Genomic DNA, 16,837 nt, shown 5'->3' with positions numbered 1-16,837 from the left:
GGTAAAACATCACAATGATATACACTAGCCTTGCTTGTGTTTACCTGTTTTAGCAAATATAGGGCCACCCCTTTGGAATAAGTTCTACAAATCTGCAGACTTCTAAAAAGTTCAAGTGAACTGCCACAGGCTTGGGATTCCACAGGAGCACTTACAGACCAGCAATGCCAGGGTCAGCACGCAGAAAGCAACTGTTCTCTCTCCTCCCAAAAACACATGCTTAAACAGGACAGTTTTTTAGAAAAGGTTTACTTTTCTTCTGCACAGACCCTAAGGAGCAGTTTATATCATACTTTTTTCTTTTCATCACAAATACAGATACAAGACAATTACGTATCTGATTTTTCAGGACATTTATCCTGTACACAAATAAAGTTTTAAAAGCCAAAGAAAATGAGTGGTTTTAGCATTTCCCTGAAACTATATCTTCTAAATTAACATGGAAGCATAGGTATTCTACTCCTGTACTTAACAGTTCACGTAGAGTAAATCAAAGGCCTTGGAATAACAAGCTTTTTCTGCCACAAAACACTTCCCTTGAAAAGCTTCCATAGTATGAACAGGCTTTGCTGTTTTATATTCAAGGACCAGGCCTTCTCCCATTTCAGTTTTAATTAGTTTGGTATTGACCACTTCACCAGCATTGCTGAAATGAGTACTGAGTCTTATAACAGCTTCAGAGGGAAGGTTAGGAACTATGGCCTTCAGGTCTACTGTCGACTCCTGGCCGAAGTTGAGCACCATCATGAAGACTCTGTCTAACCCATCCATCTCCCTCACATAGGCAAACACATCACTGTCATTCCAGATGTGGCACATCCACCCTCGATTCATGGGGAGCTCATTGTTCCGCAGCGAGGTCAGCGCTCTGTACAGACTCAGGGTTGAGTTGGACGAGGTGCTCTGGACCTGCAATAGTCAGCACCAACAGGGTCAGTCCTTGGCACTGCAGGGGGGAAATACAACTCCCTTCTCACATCCACTCAGTCTGCTGAGAACGTGCCTATCGGAATTCCCTGCTGACAATTATCCCTCTTCAAATCTGTCTGCGAATTTCACTGAAAAACTGCTTTTTCTCATGCACTTCCTTGGCATGTGTGGAGTGGCAGAGACAGAGGTTATTTGGCATAACAGTTCCCCAGCACTAATGTGATCGCTTCCTCCCACAGCTTCCTTTTCATACTGTTGATTCAGGAGAAAGCCACAGCCATTGAAAGCTTGACACTGAATCTTTTTCATTGAGTCCAGTCTACTGCAGTCACAGGGTTTATTTCATGTTTTATATTTCTGCTATCTTATATTTTTTGTTTCTGCCTTTAATTTTGGTCAGCACTGTAGCTCCACAAAATCTGTTTGATTCACTGATCTACTTATGTTAGAGTTGGTCTAGGTTAAGTTCTTGTTACAAAGCCAGTGCTTTCTACAGCAATAGAAACGGGGGGGAAAAGAGACCAGTTTTCAATTTAATATCAAAAGGATTAAAAGGATGTTAAAGAGCCAAATTGCCACATCAAGATCATAATTGTAGTTGCTCTGCTTAAATTAATATAGATAAAGTAGGCTCCTTGTTGTGCAAGGATTTCCTTTTCTAATAAAACTTGTGAGGATTCAGTGCTTTTTTTCCCCCTTAAGTTTGTTCTTATTGCCAGTGCCCACTACTAAAAGGAAACAAGAGCAAAACAGATAAATTTAAATATCTGTAGACCATTAGTTTGTCACATATGTAGATACCTACTTCCACATTTACACTTTGGTAGTCGGAGTTAACAGGTAACCAGCTGCTGTTGCCTTCAGTAAAACCAGCATTAACTTCTCCATCCCACTGCATGGGGGATTTCTCTGGGAGAGTCGCCTAGAAAATAAAGTGGTGATTAGCATATTAAAAATTACTCTTTGAATAGCACGTTCTCACGTCTCCCAAATTAACACCATTTCAGTATTGCTTCCTGTGGTTTACGTTAAAATTTAATGAGGATGTAATTGTGGTCCAAATCTAAGGAGAAAATGAGAACCGAGACAGTTCCTGAAATGGAGAGGAGTGGATCATCTCAGATACAGCATCGCTGGGTAAAACATGGAATTCCCAAATGACTCTTGCTGGAGTTGTCATCCTTTGCAACAGATGGTTGGATAAAAGTTTACTGATGACAGCCAGGATATTCTGATAAATATTGAGACATGCAGTGAGTGAATATGTGAGGTAATGAGTCCTTAGAAGAGGTGTCGTTAAAATAACAGTGAACAAGTAAGTGCTGTTCAGGGTCTGTTCTTTTGTAACTATTGCACTTTTCACCCCAGAACTTTTCAAGCTTACATTTGCAAGGGGTACAATTTTGACAGGACTGTTTGTGTTAGAAAGGTAAAATTATTATTCCCAAGTGCAAAACTATTGAAAACCGGCTTTTAGCTGATTAAAAAGTGTCAATGTAAAAAAAGTCTGAAGTTCTCATTTTGAAGAATTCAGAAAAATTCTGAAAAAGCTTCCTCATTGTTATTGAAGAGCTGCCAAAAGATCTGACACTTAAATTTAATGATATAAGAGGGCATAAAATATTTTGCACATACTTTGAATGTTTGTTTTCCATGAAAACTGTTTTTCATATAAAGGACACTTTTCAATACAATCTGTCAGAACAGCAGCCTAACAAAAGAAATTGTCACTTTGCTTTGTGACATTATAAATAATGGGTTTCTCCTTTTTAACATATTCTGAAAAGCAAGGGGAAAAAAATCTTAAGTTTTCAACACTGGTAACACTGCCTCTCATCTTTACCTCTTTCAGCATCTCCTGCAGTGTTTTAAATGCTGGGGCTATAGACTATATCATCCTCAGCAAATACTCTCCATCTTCCTAAGACACCCATTAATCAGGGAACCTTCCTCTCCAGACTGAGTGAAGGGTGGGTTTGCATTGTTCCAAAGCTGTGAGCCACAGGGTAGCCACTAAAAGAGAGTGAACCCTGAGGAGCTCAGGGTGAGCCACTTTTCTTAAGAGAATCACTCTGTCAGCAGTAATGGACAGCAGCAAGAAAATGCAGGGGATACTTTGACCTAGGGGTTTCTCAGAGGAAATGAGATTTCCTTTTAAATCAGAGAATCATTTCCTCACATCTGAATCAGACAACCCCGGAGATGATCCTATGCTTCAAGTACCTCTTTCCCTTTGATACAAAGCTAGCCCATGCCATTTCCTAACACTGTCAGAGGCTGCCTCATTCCCTAACAGGCTTTCCACAGGGAAACCAGCATCTGCCACAGGACCATGTTCTCATGGTGCTCAGATATGGTCAGGAGAGGCAAAGATGAGCTGTCCCCTTTTGGGACAGAGTATGCATGACGACCAAAAGCCACTTCTGCTTGCCGCCAGGCAGCCTCCCCTTTGTGCAAATCCCTTCTTCTGAGCTTGGGCACACTCATGCCAGCCGTGGCTTGGACAGAATCAGAACCGTGACTTCCTTTAAATCACAGCCAGGAAATAATGGACTCTGACATAATGATGAGGGCACTTCCATGGGAGGAAGGAGATGACTCAGTTCCTCTTCCCTCATATGACTGCAGCACACCTCTCCTAACCACTGGCCAGGCCCAGTGCTGGCACTTGCTGTCCTTTCTGCTGAAGCAACGCTGCTGCAAACCATGCAAGACTGATCTGGAGAAGGACAGAAATCAGGATCCATAACCGAAGTCTACCAGTTCAGACACACATCAAGGCCTTGGTTCTGGTCTCTGGCCTGGCCATTTCTACATGCTGTACAGTGGTTTGCCATGAGGAACATGGAAAACCATTTAAGCAGTGAGGAAGACTGGGTTTGGTTAACAAAACAAAAGTTCTTGTATTTTTGAATGTTCTGTTACTTGGAACTAAACAACAACAGGACCAGAGTTTACATGTTCTTCCCTTACATTTTCTGCCACAATGTTCTCCATGCCTATTTCTTCACCATAATAAGTTACAGGAGTACCAGGGAGGGTTAAGAGCAGCATGTTCATGACATTGACGTACTCCTTCCCAATCCGAGTTGAAATCCGTGCAGCATTAGGGCTTCCAACCTGAAGAAAACATTCTGTTAAACACGTTATAAGATTTCATGTCTATGTGAAATTAACTAATTTAACAAGGTAGTAAATATTTTGGGGGTTTTCTTTCCCTTCCAGGGCTGTGAGGTCCATTATGTTTATCTTGGTGCCACTACAAACTTCTGTCACAAAAAATTTAATACACAGAAGTCCTGCCAGCAGCACATGAGGCAGAAGTGAGGAAGAGATGACAAACAACAACTCTCCCTGCTTACAGGTCCCTGCTATTTTTTCTGCTCTGTGAGGACCGCTCTGCTTGCTTTGAAAAAATCCCTTGCACATTCTAAACATGCTTTCTAGGAAAGAGGAGCAATGTTTTAAGTTCACTGCCCTCCACTGCCTTCTCTGCCCTGGCCCTGGGTGGGTTCAACAATCCATTGCAGTGAGTCAGTTTATGGTCAAAGATAATTATCGCAATTCCATTCTCACTGATGTTTCAGCCATTGGAGACACTGAGGGAGAGGCATGATCATAAATTCCCTTCTGTCATCCTTGCATGGGGAGTGGAACTATTATTGATGGGCAGATAGTGCCAAGGACTCCAACTACAGCAGCTGGAAGTTTTCACAAGGACAGCGACTGTAGCTCAGCCACGAGCTCAGGATGCTGCTGATCCCACTGAAATCAGTGTGTGTATGGTTTCTGTCACCTACAGGAACAAGCCTTTCCTATGAGAGTTGGTCTAGAACTCTTACTGCCCAGTTTGGCCATTTTCCTGTAGGCATGTTTTTCATCCACAAGTCGACAGCTTCAAAAATGCTGTTGCCCGATAGATTTTTCACGTTAATTAGGTTGAAATTGAAGGGAAAATCTGCTTCCTGGATAAAAGTCGTTCCATAATACATCAGTGTTGCTTCAATGTCTTCCTTTTCATCATCATCAGTACCCATAAATCTACAAAGTAGTACACAAATAGCTTTTTTGGCTCCTTTTTCGTTACACAGAACAGAATAAAGCTAGAAATGGTTGGACACAGAGCATTAAGAATTACATTAACTTCCCCCTCCCCATCAGAAAAAGATTAATATAGAGAAACAATATTTTGGAAAGCAGACAAGGAATCAAGGAGAAATACTTCTTGGAAATTGCTGAAGAAAAATCTACAAGAGTCAACACAAGGCTAAAGTATCTGACTGAGGTCATATCTTTCTGAATCCACAGCCACACAATCCATTCCAGCAATTTCCATGCTTTCCTTCATAGAAGAGGACCTGGGGGTCCCCCAAGTTGACCATGAGCCATCCATGTGCCCTTGCAGGTGGCTCACGGCATCCTGGGCTCCATTAGGAAGAGTGCTTCCAGAAGTGAGGGAGGTAATCCTTCCCCTTTTCCCTGCCACTAAGGCCATTAGGGACTGAAGCATCTCTCCCAGGAGGAAAGGCTGAGAGGTGGGGATGCTCAGCCTGGGGAAGGGGAGCCTCAGGGGGATCTCATCCATGTATGTATATACATGAAGGGAGGGTGCAAAGGTGGCAGAGCCAGGCTCTTTTCAGTGGTGCCCAGTGCCTGAGGCAATAGGTACAAACTGAAACACAGGAAATGTGTTTCCCTGTGAACATCAGAAAACTTTTCCACTGTGAGGGCGACTGAGCCCTGGCACTGGTTTCCCAGAGAGGTTGTAGAGTCTCCATTATTGGAAATGTTCCAAAGCCATCTGGACAAATTCCTGGGCAATTGGCTCCAGGTGGCCCTAATGAGCAGGGGATTTGGACCAGAGAACTTCAGGAGGTCCCTTCCAAATTCCACCATTCTCTGATTTTAACACAGTCTGTGTGTCTCACTTGAACTACACTATTAAAACTATACAATAAATCAGGTACAGAGCTGATGAATTGCAGCATCTCTGTGTTAGAATGGTTCCCTTTCCTGCTCAGCTTCGTAGAGTCCATAGATGGAGCAGAGCTAACAGGGCCAACTCCTTTCCTTTCTGCACACTGGGGAAGAGACAATACAGCTTAGGCACTGCTATCTGCATTGCAGGATTTGCATTTCTATGGCATATTATGCTATTAAAAAACCATTTTATTGCTAGCAAGAGGGTGAGGAATATTAGAGAAAAACTGGCCAGCTGTGCTGGTTACCTGTATCTGCCAGGCTCTCTGCTGAACTGATTCATGGTGTGACGGAAGCCACGGATGATATCATGCAAACCAACTTGCGTGGTCGTGTAGTCATGGTAGAGCTGGGAATAGGCTGTGATGCTCTCCTTAAAGCAGGGTATAGTATTTCACATTAGATGACCAATATTTTAGGTTTCAGAATTCTCCAAATTCTTCCCATCCTTTCCTGAGAGTGCACCAGCCCACAAATTTTTACGGAAATGAGTTCAGCATGCTAACACTAACAGCACAGAGCTGAACTGCACTCAAGGAACTCTAGAGTAGCAGAGGACTGATAATTTTGGATCCCATCCTTCAGCAGGGAAAGCCCACCCACAGCACTAGCCAACAGAGCCCATCTGGAGCAGTGAGCACAGCAGGTGCTGTGGCCTCACAGAAGGCTGGAAAGATGGACAATACCTTGGTAAGGTAACCCAACACCACCACCATGTTGGAGCTGACCAGCTGTCTGTGATCCCCAGATCCACAGGAGAACAGTGTCTTAGTGCTGGCACTATCTGGGAATGTCACCAAGTTTGTTATCAGAGCAAAAGCAAATACCATAAACAACAGTGAGCGTGCGGTCACCTCTCACTGTGACAAGCTGCCTATACCAGTGTTTTTTAGTTTTGTTCCAGTTCTTACTGGGGCTTCTTTCTGGTGAGTGCTCTCTCTGCAGAGTGCCCAAGACCCACCTGCCTTCCAATGGACGTGGCTGACCTGATTTTCCTACAGCCACAATTAAGCCCCAAAAGAGTCAAACCAGACACTCTTGTCTCTGTAGGAAATGCAGGAAAGAAAGCAAAGACAGAACATATACATTACTCCATTCTGAGACTTGTTCACTGGAGGCTCATCTCGGAGATGTGTTGCTTCTAAGAGAAATTTAACAGTGCCCAAACTAAATCCATCAACTCCTTTGCCGAGCCAGAATTTTATAATATCCTAGAGGAAGGTAAAAATTGAAAAGTCTGAGTGAGCCCACCCCATTTAAAATAGTATACCCTTAAAAAGAAAACTAAACTTGTAAGGAGGTGTTAATACATAACAATTAATTTTTTAATTTGTACTTCAAATTTTTCTAGAAGCTAAAGTGAATCACATCGATCTAAGGTCAAACTAATAGTTAAATAAAGTATGTCTTATTATTTCATTCAGTACAAAAAAGAAACAGACTGGTCTGTAACTTCTCCCATAATTCAGAAGACCAAAGCCAGGGCATGACTTGCTAAAAACAGTTTCTAATCTCATCCATCAACACAATTGGGCTCATGCTAAGTGCTGTTGTTGATAAACACTAGTCATGGCTGCACACAATTAGAATACATTGATTCAAATATACAGGAATATGTTGTTCTGCACAAACCTTGTGCCACCAATTTTCTTTTACACAATAGAGCTCTTAAAACATTTGTTCTCTCTTATTTGACTGATGTTAATTTTTTTAGCTTTATTTTCAGACTTGTTGATTTGCAGGAACACGAAAAATTATTATCCAACAATTTACAAATGCGGATTTGAAATTTTATTATCAAATTCCAACATTCATCACTATCAGTAAAATTATCTCCTACCTCTGTAACTATCATATTACTACAGTTTTAATTGCCCTAGTTTTAACAAAAACCTCTGAAGTTCAGTCCCTCTTGAGTGGTTTCAGCAAATGTCCTTTTAGATGTGATACTCGTCTTCATCTGAGGAAAAAACCTTTTTTAATATATTTTTAAAGATGTCTATTGAATTGCCTTTTTTTAAATGTATGAAGAACACTTGTCTGAACAGGCTGGAGTAGAATTAGTCCACACTCAAGCTGTACAGAGTTTTGTTTGGCAAATAAAGACTCAGCCTCACTGAGCTGCACTTTCTGGTAGCTCCACTGTGAAAGCATCAGCTCTCAGTACGGTGTCTGTCCAATACTGAACCTACCCAAAAATGTTCATGCTTATACCTGTGCTCAGCACAAAGGCAACCCCGGGTATCAGCACTGCAAACATCAAGCATTGACATGGTTCTCACTGGCACCAACCTACATCTATGCACACGTGAAAGCCACAACATGCTGGTGGCTGAGTTTGGCTGTTCTTGGGTGCCCAAAGACTTGAGCTTCTCTGCAAAAGTCCATTTGCTTCCTGCTCAGTCCCCCCAACCTTCTGGAACAGGATTTTGAATTAAAATACTAGACAAAGATTATTCTTTAACGTGATGTTCATACACATTTACCAAAGGTTGGTGTTACCAGGTCAAACTTCCCAGCTTTTATGTATTCTTTTTTTTTTTTTTTTTGCATAGGAAATGCAGCATCTCTTTGCTACTGGAGTTTCAATAATCCAAGTACCATTTTGAAAAATTAATTAGCCAGAACTAATAAAAAGCATGTGCAATGCTATGAGAAAAAAAAAGTGCAAATGGCAAGATGTGGGATTAAGGGAAGTATCAAGACACAGAGGTTCCTGGAAGAGTTTTTCAAGGACCAGTCTCATTTCATGCTTGAGTTAAAAAGTATGGCCAGAAGTGTTTTGTTTCTTTGAGCTCATGTAGTACCCACTTGGTGAGGGGAGAGGCCCCACAGAGACCATCCCAGGAGGACTGGGCAGCTGTGAAGACCAGCCCCAAAGAAATGCATCACAATTCAACAGTACAAAGTAGCAAATGCTTAAGGAGTCACTTAAACACTTGAAGTAGCTGTGCTACCTGCTGAGGGATAACTTAAAGGAAGGGGGGAAAAGAAGCAGCAGTTGTCAGGCTCCCCATGTTCAGGCCCACATCCCTGTATCTTAACAAATTCCACATTTTCTGCTGGGACACCACCACCACCACTCTGTGAAAACACTCATTTTTCCCCTGGAAAGTCGTCAGACATGCAGACAGATCGAAACTCACTATCTCCCCCTTATCCACAATCCCAGGCATTCCTTGTAATTCAAACCAGCATTGCCTCTGCTTTCCTGGAAATACAAACATCTCTCTGTTAAAACAAGGTGCCATCCCCCCATTTGCTGGGCTAATTAACAGTGCTCTGTATCAACAGAGATAAAAACTTCTCTGCACTTGGGTAAGTCAGCTCTGCACAGGCTTCAGTGCAAGAACTGCTTTGCTGTTGGCTCAGCAGCAGTGGGTTTCATACTTCATACTCACCTGGATTTCTTGTTGGACAGCAAGGTTGCGAAAATTTAGGTCAGGCTGTTCCTTCCCAAATTGATGGAAATAGCATTGTTTTCTCACCTCGTCAAACTGCCAGCTGGAATTCCCAAAGACACTCACCTGCTCATCCAAGGGAAGGAGATAATCAGAACTACTAATTTAACAAACATTTCCTCCCGTGCAGACATTAAAATGTGGGGCACTACAAGCATAAAATAAAGCACAAAGTGCCTAATCAATGGACTACATTTTGAGCAGATTTTGGTACTTATGATTTTAATTTCTTTTTCCCACTAGTTGCTCTCCCTTTAGTTGTGCTTTGCCACATGTATTTCTTGTTCAGCATTGTGGGTTTTAAAGGTGTTTTATTAAGTTAACTTTCATTGGGAATTATCTGGAATAGAGGGGAAAACATGGGTGGGAGCATTTATTTTGGAATTGCTTCTCCTAAAGCTTATTAAAAATAGCTTTAGTTAACTTAGAGCTTTCTGCAATCCAATATTATCCCTTTGAAGTGCAGACAACAGTCAACATCTTAAAAATGTTAGACTTTATCACCATCTCTGTAATAAAAACTTCCAAAAGCTAAGATAGCTCTTAAGACTCGAAAGAGAAATTATACTAACTCATACAAAGTATTAATTCCACCTTGAGTTTTTAGAATATGCAAGTTCCTAATCATGCTCCCACCAGTTCAAATCTAAAATAAACCTATTTGAAATAGGCAGCACATCTTCTGGCCTGATCACTTTACAGGAAAAAGGAAAAAAGCCAAGATCACATTGCTTTGTTTCCTTCCCCACCGTGATTTCAGAGGAGCTGACACACAGTTTGTAGAGCAAAATACCCATACATTGTGTGGGGCATTGTGTGAACAACTTGTGCACAGCCTTTTTTTGTGTGTTTGTTTCATGAATGAAGATTTAACATAGAGGTGAAGAAACAAAATTAATTTTTAAAATTCCACTTGAAGTAGGAACTTTTCCCCTGACGCCCCAACCTCGTTTAAATCTTAATCTGCACTAGCTCACGTAGTAACATCAGTTTGTACCTCTCACCAGGCATTTAAAACCCCATGTACACTGGGACAATCATGTTACAGCTGCTTTTGCTCTGTGGCATCCAGCTGGGGATGTGCATGTGTCCCTTCCCGTGTTTACCCAGTTGTTGGGAGGAATGACTGAGCCAGCAGCCTGCGTGCAGTCCTGCCAGATGTAGTAGTCTGTGTACTTCCCAGTCCGATTGCGGCTCAGCTGAAACCACTGGTGTTTGTCACTTGTGTGGTTTGGTATTAAATCCATTATCACCTTTAGCCCTTAAAAATAAAATCAAAAACATAAAAAACTGAACCAACCAACAAAACCCCACATTAAAAAAACCCCAAACTACAACATTACATTTAGCCTTTTAAAGCAACGTTAATAATTTTTCTGAATGCAGTATCAGAGGTATTTGGCCATCTTCCATGCCAGAGGTCTGGTGAAGGAGACAGGCAAAAAACAAACAAACAAACAAACAAACAAACAAACAAAAAACCCCCCAAAGTACCAGACTACCAAAATAGTTAGACTAACTGGAGTTTGCAAGTAGCTGGGACACAGGCTTGGGAGGGAAAGAAGGGTGAAGAAAAAAAATCAGAAGAGATTTCTGCTGTTATGAACCACTTCCACTAACTCTGACTTCAACATCTATCTCACACCTCACAAGTGGGAAAGGCACTTCACCAGTCTAGCATCAGTGAACACACATTCTTCATCACCCTTCCTGAAGACCAGACATTTTACTGAAACCTCAAATATTTCAGACTGGCAAATCATTTTCCACTCAGCTCAACAGCTGTAAGAAGAAACACCTGAGCAAACATTTGGTCTGAGGCATAAACACACCAAAGCAAGGGTGCAAGGGCAGGAAGGAAGCGTGTGTTCCCTCGTGTTCAGTCAGACAGAACTGCACCTCTGCTTCATCCCAGCCTTTCAATGCCCGTAAGACGTGCCTGAGGAGCATGGAGAGGTGCCAGCCCACCACCCACAAACATCCTCCTTGCAGAGGACATGCCACCGCCCTGTGCTGCTGCTGTAGCTCCCTGTGCCCTCTGTCCTGCTCCCAGCACTGCCCCAGAGCCGAAGGGCAGGAAACAGCAACCACGGAGCTCATGGAGCTGTGGAGCTGCCTTGTACCCTTCGCTGCCACCTCCATCTGCTCCTGCTCAATGCCACCACGGGGGGATTGCCAGGTGCACAAACTCAAGTCTCACATTACAACCTTGCACTAGAAGGTCCCTCTTTTGAATAGAGTTACTTTGCTTGGAGATGCAGTTTACCTCTGTCATGTATGGCTGCAATCAGATTCTCAAAATCTCTCATTGATCCAAAAATGGGATCAATGTCATAGAAGTCTTCAGCTCCATATCCAAGATCTTTTAAAGGGGACTTAAAGAAAGAGGTGATCCAGACGGTTTTTATATTCAAATATGTAATATGGTCCAATTTTTCTTGGATACCTATTTAAAAAGAAAAGGACATCATCTGTTCAGAAAAGACAAAAGATTTTTGTTTAATTGAGTTGGCCATGGGCTCTCAAAGATGGCACACAGGTTCCTTTATCCTCCTGACATGTTACCACTGGTGTGCAACTACAGAAACAGTTTCTGCCCTTCACTTGCCAGTACTGTACAGTGTGGCTATCACTTCTTGTTTAGAAATGCATTGTCCATTTTGGTGTTGTGCCTTCCCTTTCTGCAGGGCAGTCTCATCTCAGCTACTGATAAGAGGCATTGCCTCCTTGCTACTGGGTGCCCCATCTCCACGCATTCTTATGAGCTGATAACACCTAGACCATGAAGAAAACAAGAAGTAACACATCTTTCTCCCCTCTCTGTCAGTTTTAGTTTTCCTTAGGAAAAGCAGCCAGTCAAACATGACCAAGTGCTCCTGACTGACCTCAGTTTCGTGGAGGTATCTGACTCCAATGGCAGCTGTGCTGCTGCTTGCTCTCAGCACCATTTCTAACCTCCCTTCTAACTCCAGGCTTAGACTTAACTTGAGCAAGCAACTCCTGGATTTATTCACGACAACGTGAGTTGCCATTAACGTTGTCAGACAACTTTTCTTACTTCTCTCCATTAGGGTGGCTTTGTCTATTGGACTGTACTCTCTTACTGGCTTTGTTTTTTATATACACTCGTACACAGACAACTGTTACACAGCTCTGCACACAGCAAGAATGAAAACTGACCCACCTTTCAGATCCCCATTCCCATCCATGTTGCTGTCCTTGAAGGAACGAGGATAGATCTGATAAATAGGACTAGCCTGCCACCAGTCAAGGCACCTTGGAGAGAGAGCGATGATCGCAATGGTAGCACACACAAGCGCAATGGAACCAGCAATTATGAGCCAGAAGAGGATCTCCCTGGTGACTCTGTAGCAGGCTTGGCTGGAGAACTGCAGCAAGACTTCCTTTGGCATCCCAGCATAAGGCTTCAATAGTGTCTCCTCCACAGCCACCGGGTCCACATCAACACTGCACGTTTTTGGCATTTCTTCTTCGCTATTGGTGTCTGTCTCCTTGTCCTCAAAAGCCTCATTTTGAACAAATCCATTGTTCTCCACACCTCCCTTCTCACTCAGCTCCATAGCTAAACTCCTAGCTTCCACCTTGACTGTTTTACTTCACAGGTCTTGTCCTGGAGACTCTGGCCACAGCACCTCTATTCAGTGAAATGAGAAGCAGTGCAATTAGCTATCTGGGTTGATAATCAATCCTGACCAGCTGCTCAAAGTTCAAAAAAGGGACAAAAAGGGCAAAGTGCTCCCGATTTTCCGCACATTCGGCATCTTCAGCAAGATAACAAAATGCTGCAACAAAGGACAATCCTCCCAGGAAGTAAAGCCTATTGTTGGTACTAGCTGAGCACAGTTATGTTTACTCTTGCTCTCTCTAGTACACTACCCTTTTCATCCCTTTGACAGCAGGGGGAAATTCAGGTTTTACCACTATCAGATCTAGCAAATATGCAGCTTTCCAGACTGGTCATAGTCTCCCCTGCCTGAAGGAGTCTGAATATGGGTAATTTAAATACGGACAGCAGGAGAACGAAGTGTTGGCAACCACTGGCCCAAACACAACAACACAAGGTAAGGAGAAAAGATTCAAAGGCTGGTGGTGCGTCCTTTTCACAGTGTAAGTAACCCGCCCCAGCCCACCCCCACCTCCTGAGCACTGACAACTGCTACGGTACATACCGATCCCGCGACTCACACCGGGGTACATGCGGAGGATTGCTGTGCCCAGAGCCAGCCCCGGGGCAGGACAGGATAGGTCTGCACAGGCACAAGCAAGACTCAAGAGAAAAACCCACTGCCCACTACTAAAATCCATGCCCCCATTTAAAAGAAAAAAAAAAAAGAAAAAAAAGAAAAAAAATGCTTAAAGGAACCTTTCCCTTCTCCCTCTTCCCCCCTTTCTACTACTCTAAGCAGGAAGAACATTGCCCAAAGTCTGCACAAACATGCACATCTGTGTGCCTCAAGCCCCAAGTGCCTGAAGGCAGTGAACCCGAATCCATCAAGACATCTCCTCCCAGCATACCAAAGGATAAAGAAAGCAATACAGATTTGCCCTATCACTTGTAAAAGTTAACTCCTACCTGTGACCACAGGGCCAGGGTCCTAGGGAAACTCATGGACAGCTGCAGTGGAGACAAGGTTGGCTTGTGACTCAAAAGAAGTGTTTATTATGTTTGCTTCAAGCTATGCAAGAAGTTTATAAACTACGGATTGTAAAAAGTCCAGCATGCAATATTCAAATTACTCAAAAATGTGTTATTTCTTCAGTAGCTGACCTAAGAACAGGTAATTGATGAGGACAGATTTAATCTTTTTCTTCCTCTTCCTAACAGCAGTGCCTGGCAGCAACCTCAGCTCGTGCAGTGTCAGGCAGCTGCGGGAGCATCTGAGATAACAGCAGTGGTGTCAGTACCTGTAATTCAGTATTACCAGGAAACCCAGAAGGGGGAAATTATTTGATAATTTCACTCCCATTTAATGACTCTACAATCTTAACATCATCATATCAGTAAGCTGTAAAAGTTTCTAGTCACGTACTGTACACTCAGGGTGTACACTTGTATTCAGCACAATGCCAGTGACTCCTCACCCCATTTCAGTTGTTTCATTACAATGATTTAACTTTCAATTAAAGGAGAAAATGTGTAAATAGAGGATTTTTTTTTTAGACTGCATCAAATACACCGCAAGACCTGGTACTCCCCAGCTTGCTTTTTCCCCCCCAAACTCAGAGGTTGAAAAGTGCCCATAGCTTCCTGCACATACAAAAGCTCCCTCAATCACCCAAGCACAGCAAAGCAAGTCAGAGGCAAGAGCAAGCGATGGCCAAAACACAGCAATCTGCCACAGATGCAGGGGTCACACAAGCCAAGGAGACTCAGGACAGTCAGGTGCAGAATATTACACCCACCAATACTGCTGGAATTGAAGATGGGAAACTAGTTCCAAGTGAGTATTTCAGCTCCCTCCCATCTCTTTTCTTTAAGCCAGTAAACTTTCTGATGATTATTGCCTGCATGGGCAAACTTGCTTGATCTAAGGACATAGGCAGCTTACCCTTGGCACACATACTTGTACAACTGATAAAGGCCAATTTAGTATCTCACTAGTTAGAAGCTGCCGCTGCTCTCTATGTGTGGTTGGGAAACCATTCCTTTCCCCTTATTGGAGCATCTTGCAGGAGCAGCCTGCTCTGTGAATCCCGCTGTGCAAAAGCTGTGCCTTCAAAAGAGCCCCTCGTGTCCTAATGTAATCCCCAAGTAACATTAAAGGCTTATTTATACCTTAAGTAGGGCAGATCGTGTCTTAATTGCCAAGCGTCTGGCTGAAAAGAGGAGGATTACAGTGCTCTGGTAGATAAATGCAGCACGCAGGAAGCGCAGGCCATGGATAGATGAATCCAGATGAATCCATGTGTGCCATCTCCGCTGGCTGCAGGGCATGCAAAGCTCAGCGACACACTCACTGTGAGGTTAAAACCGAACATAAGCTATGCTGGAAACTACCAAGTGGCGGTGCTGGTGAACACACAGTTTGTAGGGTCGGACTGAGCGGGCTCACAGCCACACTGCAGTCGTGTTTCACATCAGCTCCGCGTTGCTCCATGAGAAGAGCTGAAGCACAAGCAGGTACCAGCGGAACACAGGTACACTTAGGGTAGACACCTAAATCCTAAAAATTCCTCTAGAAAGCCTGGAGGAAATACACAAGCCAAGCAGCTTAAAATAGGTCTGGATGATCAACTACCACAGAGCCAGGAACAAGCCCAAGAATCTGGTATTGTCTCCTGTATGATTTTCCTCAGAGACTAAAAATAAAACCACACAGGCATTTTGTTGTTATTACAGACCTATTTTTTTTCCTCTTCTCATCCTGAGGAGTTGCTTGCCTTAATATTATTTGATAAAGGAATAACGTAAACTTCATCTTAGAGAGGCAGATCACCAACAATTCCCACTGAGCTTTAACTTTTTCCTTTTAAAATATACCTTATGTATGCAGGCATTATGCATCTGGCTTGCTCTCAAGCAATTCTGAAACGGTTCCCTCCTGAGCTATTTTACAGTTTAGCAGGAGTAACTAGCCAGTGCAACTGTGTTAGCAGAATCCACTGAAAGGCATTAAGTAGTAAAGAAAACACTTCATATTCTGTGCCAGTTACTCTGTTTACCTCAGGGTTAGGTAGGGAAACAAAACCAATCTGTATGTGGGCAGTAATAGCTGCTATCTCCACACAGATTGCCATGGTTATTTCTATAAGATGGAGGGGTTAATTTTCACAAGTATTTCTTATATATAATTATTTAGATGCACTGACTGACTAAGTCATCTACTGTTTGATGCTCTACAAATGCCAAGTAGCTTGCCAGTTCCTCAATACCACACATATTACGCTGAAAACCATGCAGAGGGGTGATTATGCACCCTAATGTGCTAAGTGTAGGAAGACGTTTATTGTTAAAAAGTTCTTTTGCTTTATGCTTTTTCACTAAAAGGTTTGCTGCCACTGGGACTGGTCTGACATAATGCACTTTAAATATAACCTCATTATTTACAGAATCAGGGCCAGATTTACAGGTATGTAAAAAAGGTAGACACAACGGTTGTCAGCTTTACCTCAGCGGCTCCCACAAGACTGATGGATAATCTGACCTTTAAAACTACCTTTCACTCAGCACTAGGAAAATCCTCCCTTGACCTGGAGGGCAGCTGTCAAGAGAGAGAAGGTCTAAGGGAACAAGTTTCTGACACAGTATCTTTTACCATGAGCATGTCTGAAGTTTCTGCCATCAGCCTGAAGTCTTGGGGGTGGCAAAATGTAATTGCAGAGGACACTGTGACAGGGTTTGGTGGGGGTGGTGTTACTTTTTTAATGCTCTTAGTCCACTAATGGACTATGTGATTAAAGGTTAATGTCATTATAAATGCTGTAATTAGCTACTGTTTGGCTCA

General features: G+C 42.8%; 1 protein-coding gene across 2 annotated transcripts; it reads right to left on the bottom strand.

The window, feature by feature from the left end:
- Window positions 1-468: 468 nt before the first annotated feature.
- Window positions 469-14,262, bottom strand: SLC3A1 (solute carrier family 3 member 1). 2 transcript variants are annotated; one of them, XM_069009755.1, is made up of 11 exons: window positions 13,966-14,262; window positions 12,556-13,026; window positions 11,638-11,817; window positions 10,478-10,632; window positions 9,312-9,437; window positions 7,002-7,121; window positions 6,159-6,283; window positions 4,773-4,971; window positions 3,904-4,050; window positions 1,736-1,852; window positions 469-909 (listed from the first exon to the last, which is right to left on the bottom strand). In XM_069009755.1, the coding sequence occupies exons 2-11, from the start codon at window positions 12,950-12,952 to the stop codon at window positions 469-471; spliced, it is 2,007 nt and encodes a 668-aa protein (XP_068865856.1). In that variant the 5' UTR covers window positions 12,953-13,026; window positions 13,966-14,262. The 2 variants fall into 2 exon arrangements, with proteins under 2 accessions (XP_068865856.1, XP_068865855.1); XM_069009754.1 differs by lacking the exon at window positions 13,966-14,262 and having other exon boundaries at window positions 12,556-13,335.
- Between the last annotated feature and the right edge of the window lie 2,575 nt (window positions 14,263-16,837).

The sequence above is a fragment of the Aphelocoma coerulescens genome, chromosome 3 (genome assembly GCF_041296385.1).
Source record: "Aphelocoma coerulescens isolate FSJ_1873_10779 chromosome 3, UR_Acoe_1.0, whole genome shotgun sequence".
In the NCBI taxonomy this organism is placed as follows: domain Eukaryota; kingdom Metazoa; phylum Chordata; class Aves; order Passeriformes; family Corvidae; genus Aphelocoma; species Aphelocoma coerulescens.
This window is presented reverse-complemented; position numbering and strand designations above follow the sequence as displayed.

Bases quoted from the DNA above. Each gene is read 5' to 3' on its own strand.
- SLC3A1 (XM_069009755.1), bottom strand. From the start codon at position 12,952: ATGGAGCTGAGTGAGAAGGGAGGTGTGGAGAACAATGGATTTGTTCAA. The intron at 7,122-9,311 runs GTGAGTATGAAG...ACCTTCCTCTAG, and splicing joins CTGTCCAACAAGAAATCCAG to GATATTATAAAATTCTGGCT. The intron at 1,853-3,903 runs GTAAGGGAAGAA...TTTATTTTCTAG, and splicing joins AGAACATTGTGGCAGAAAAT to GCGACTCTCCCAGAGAAATC.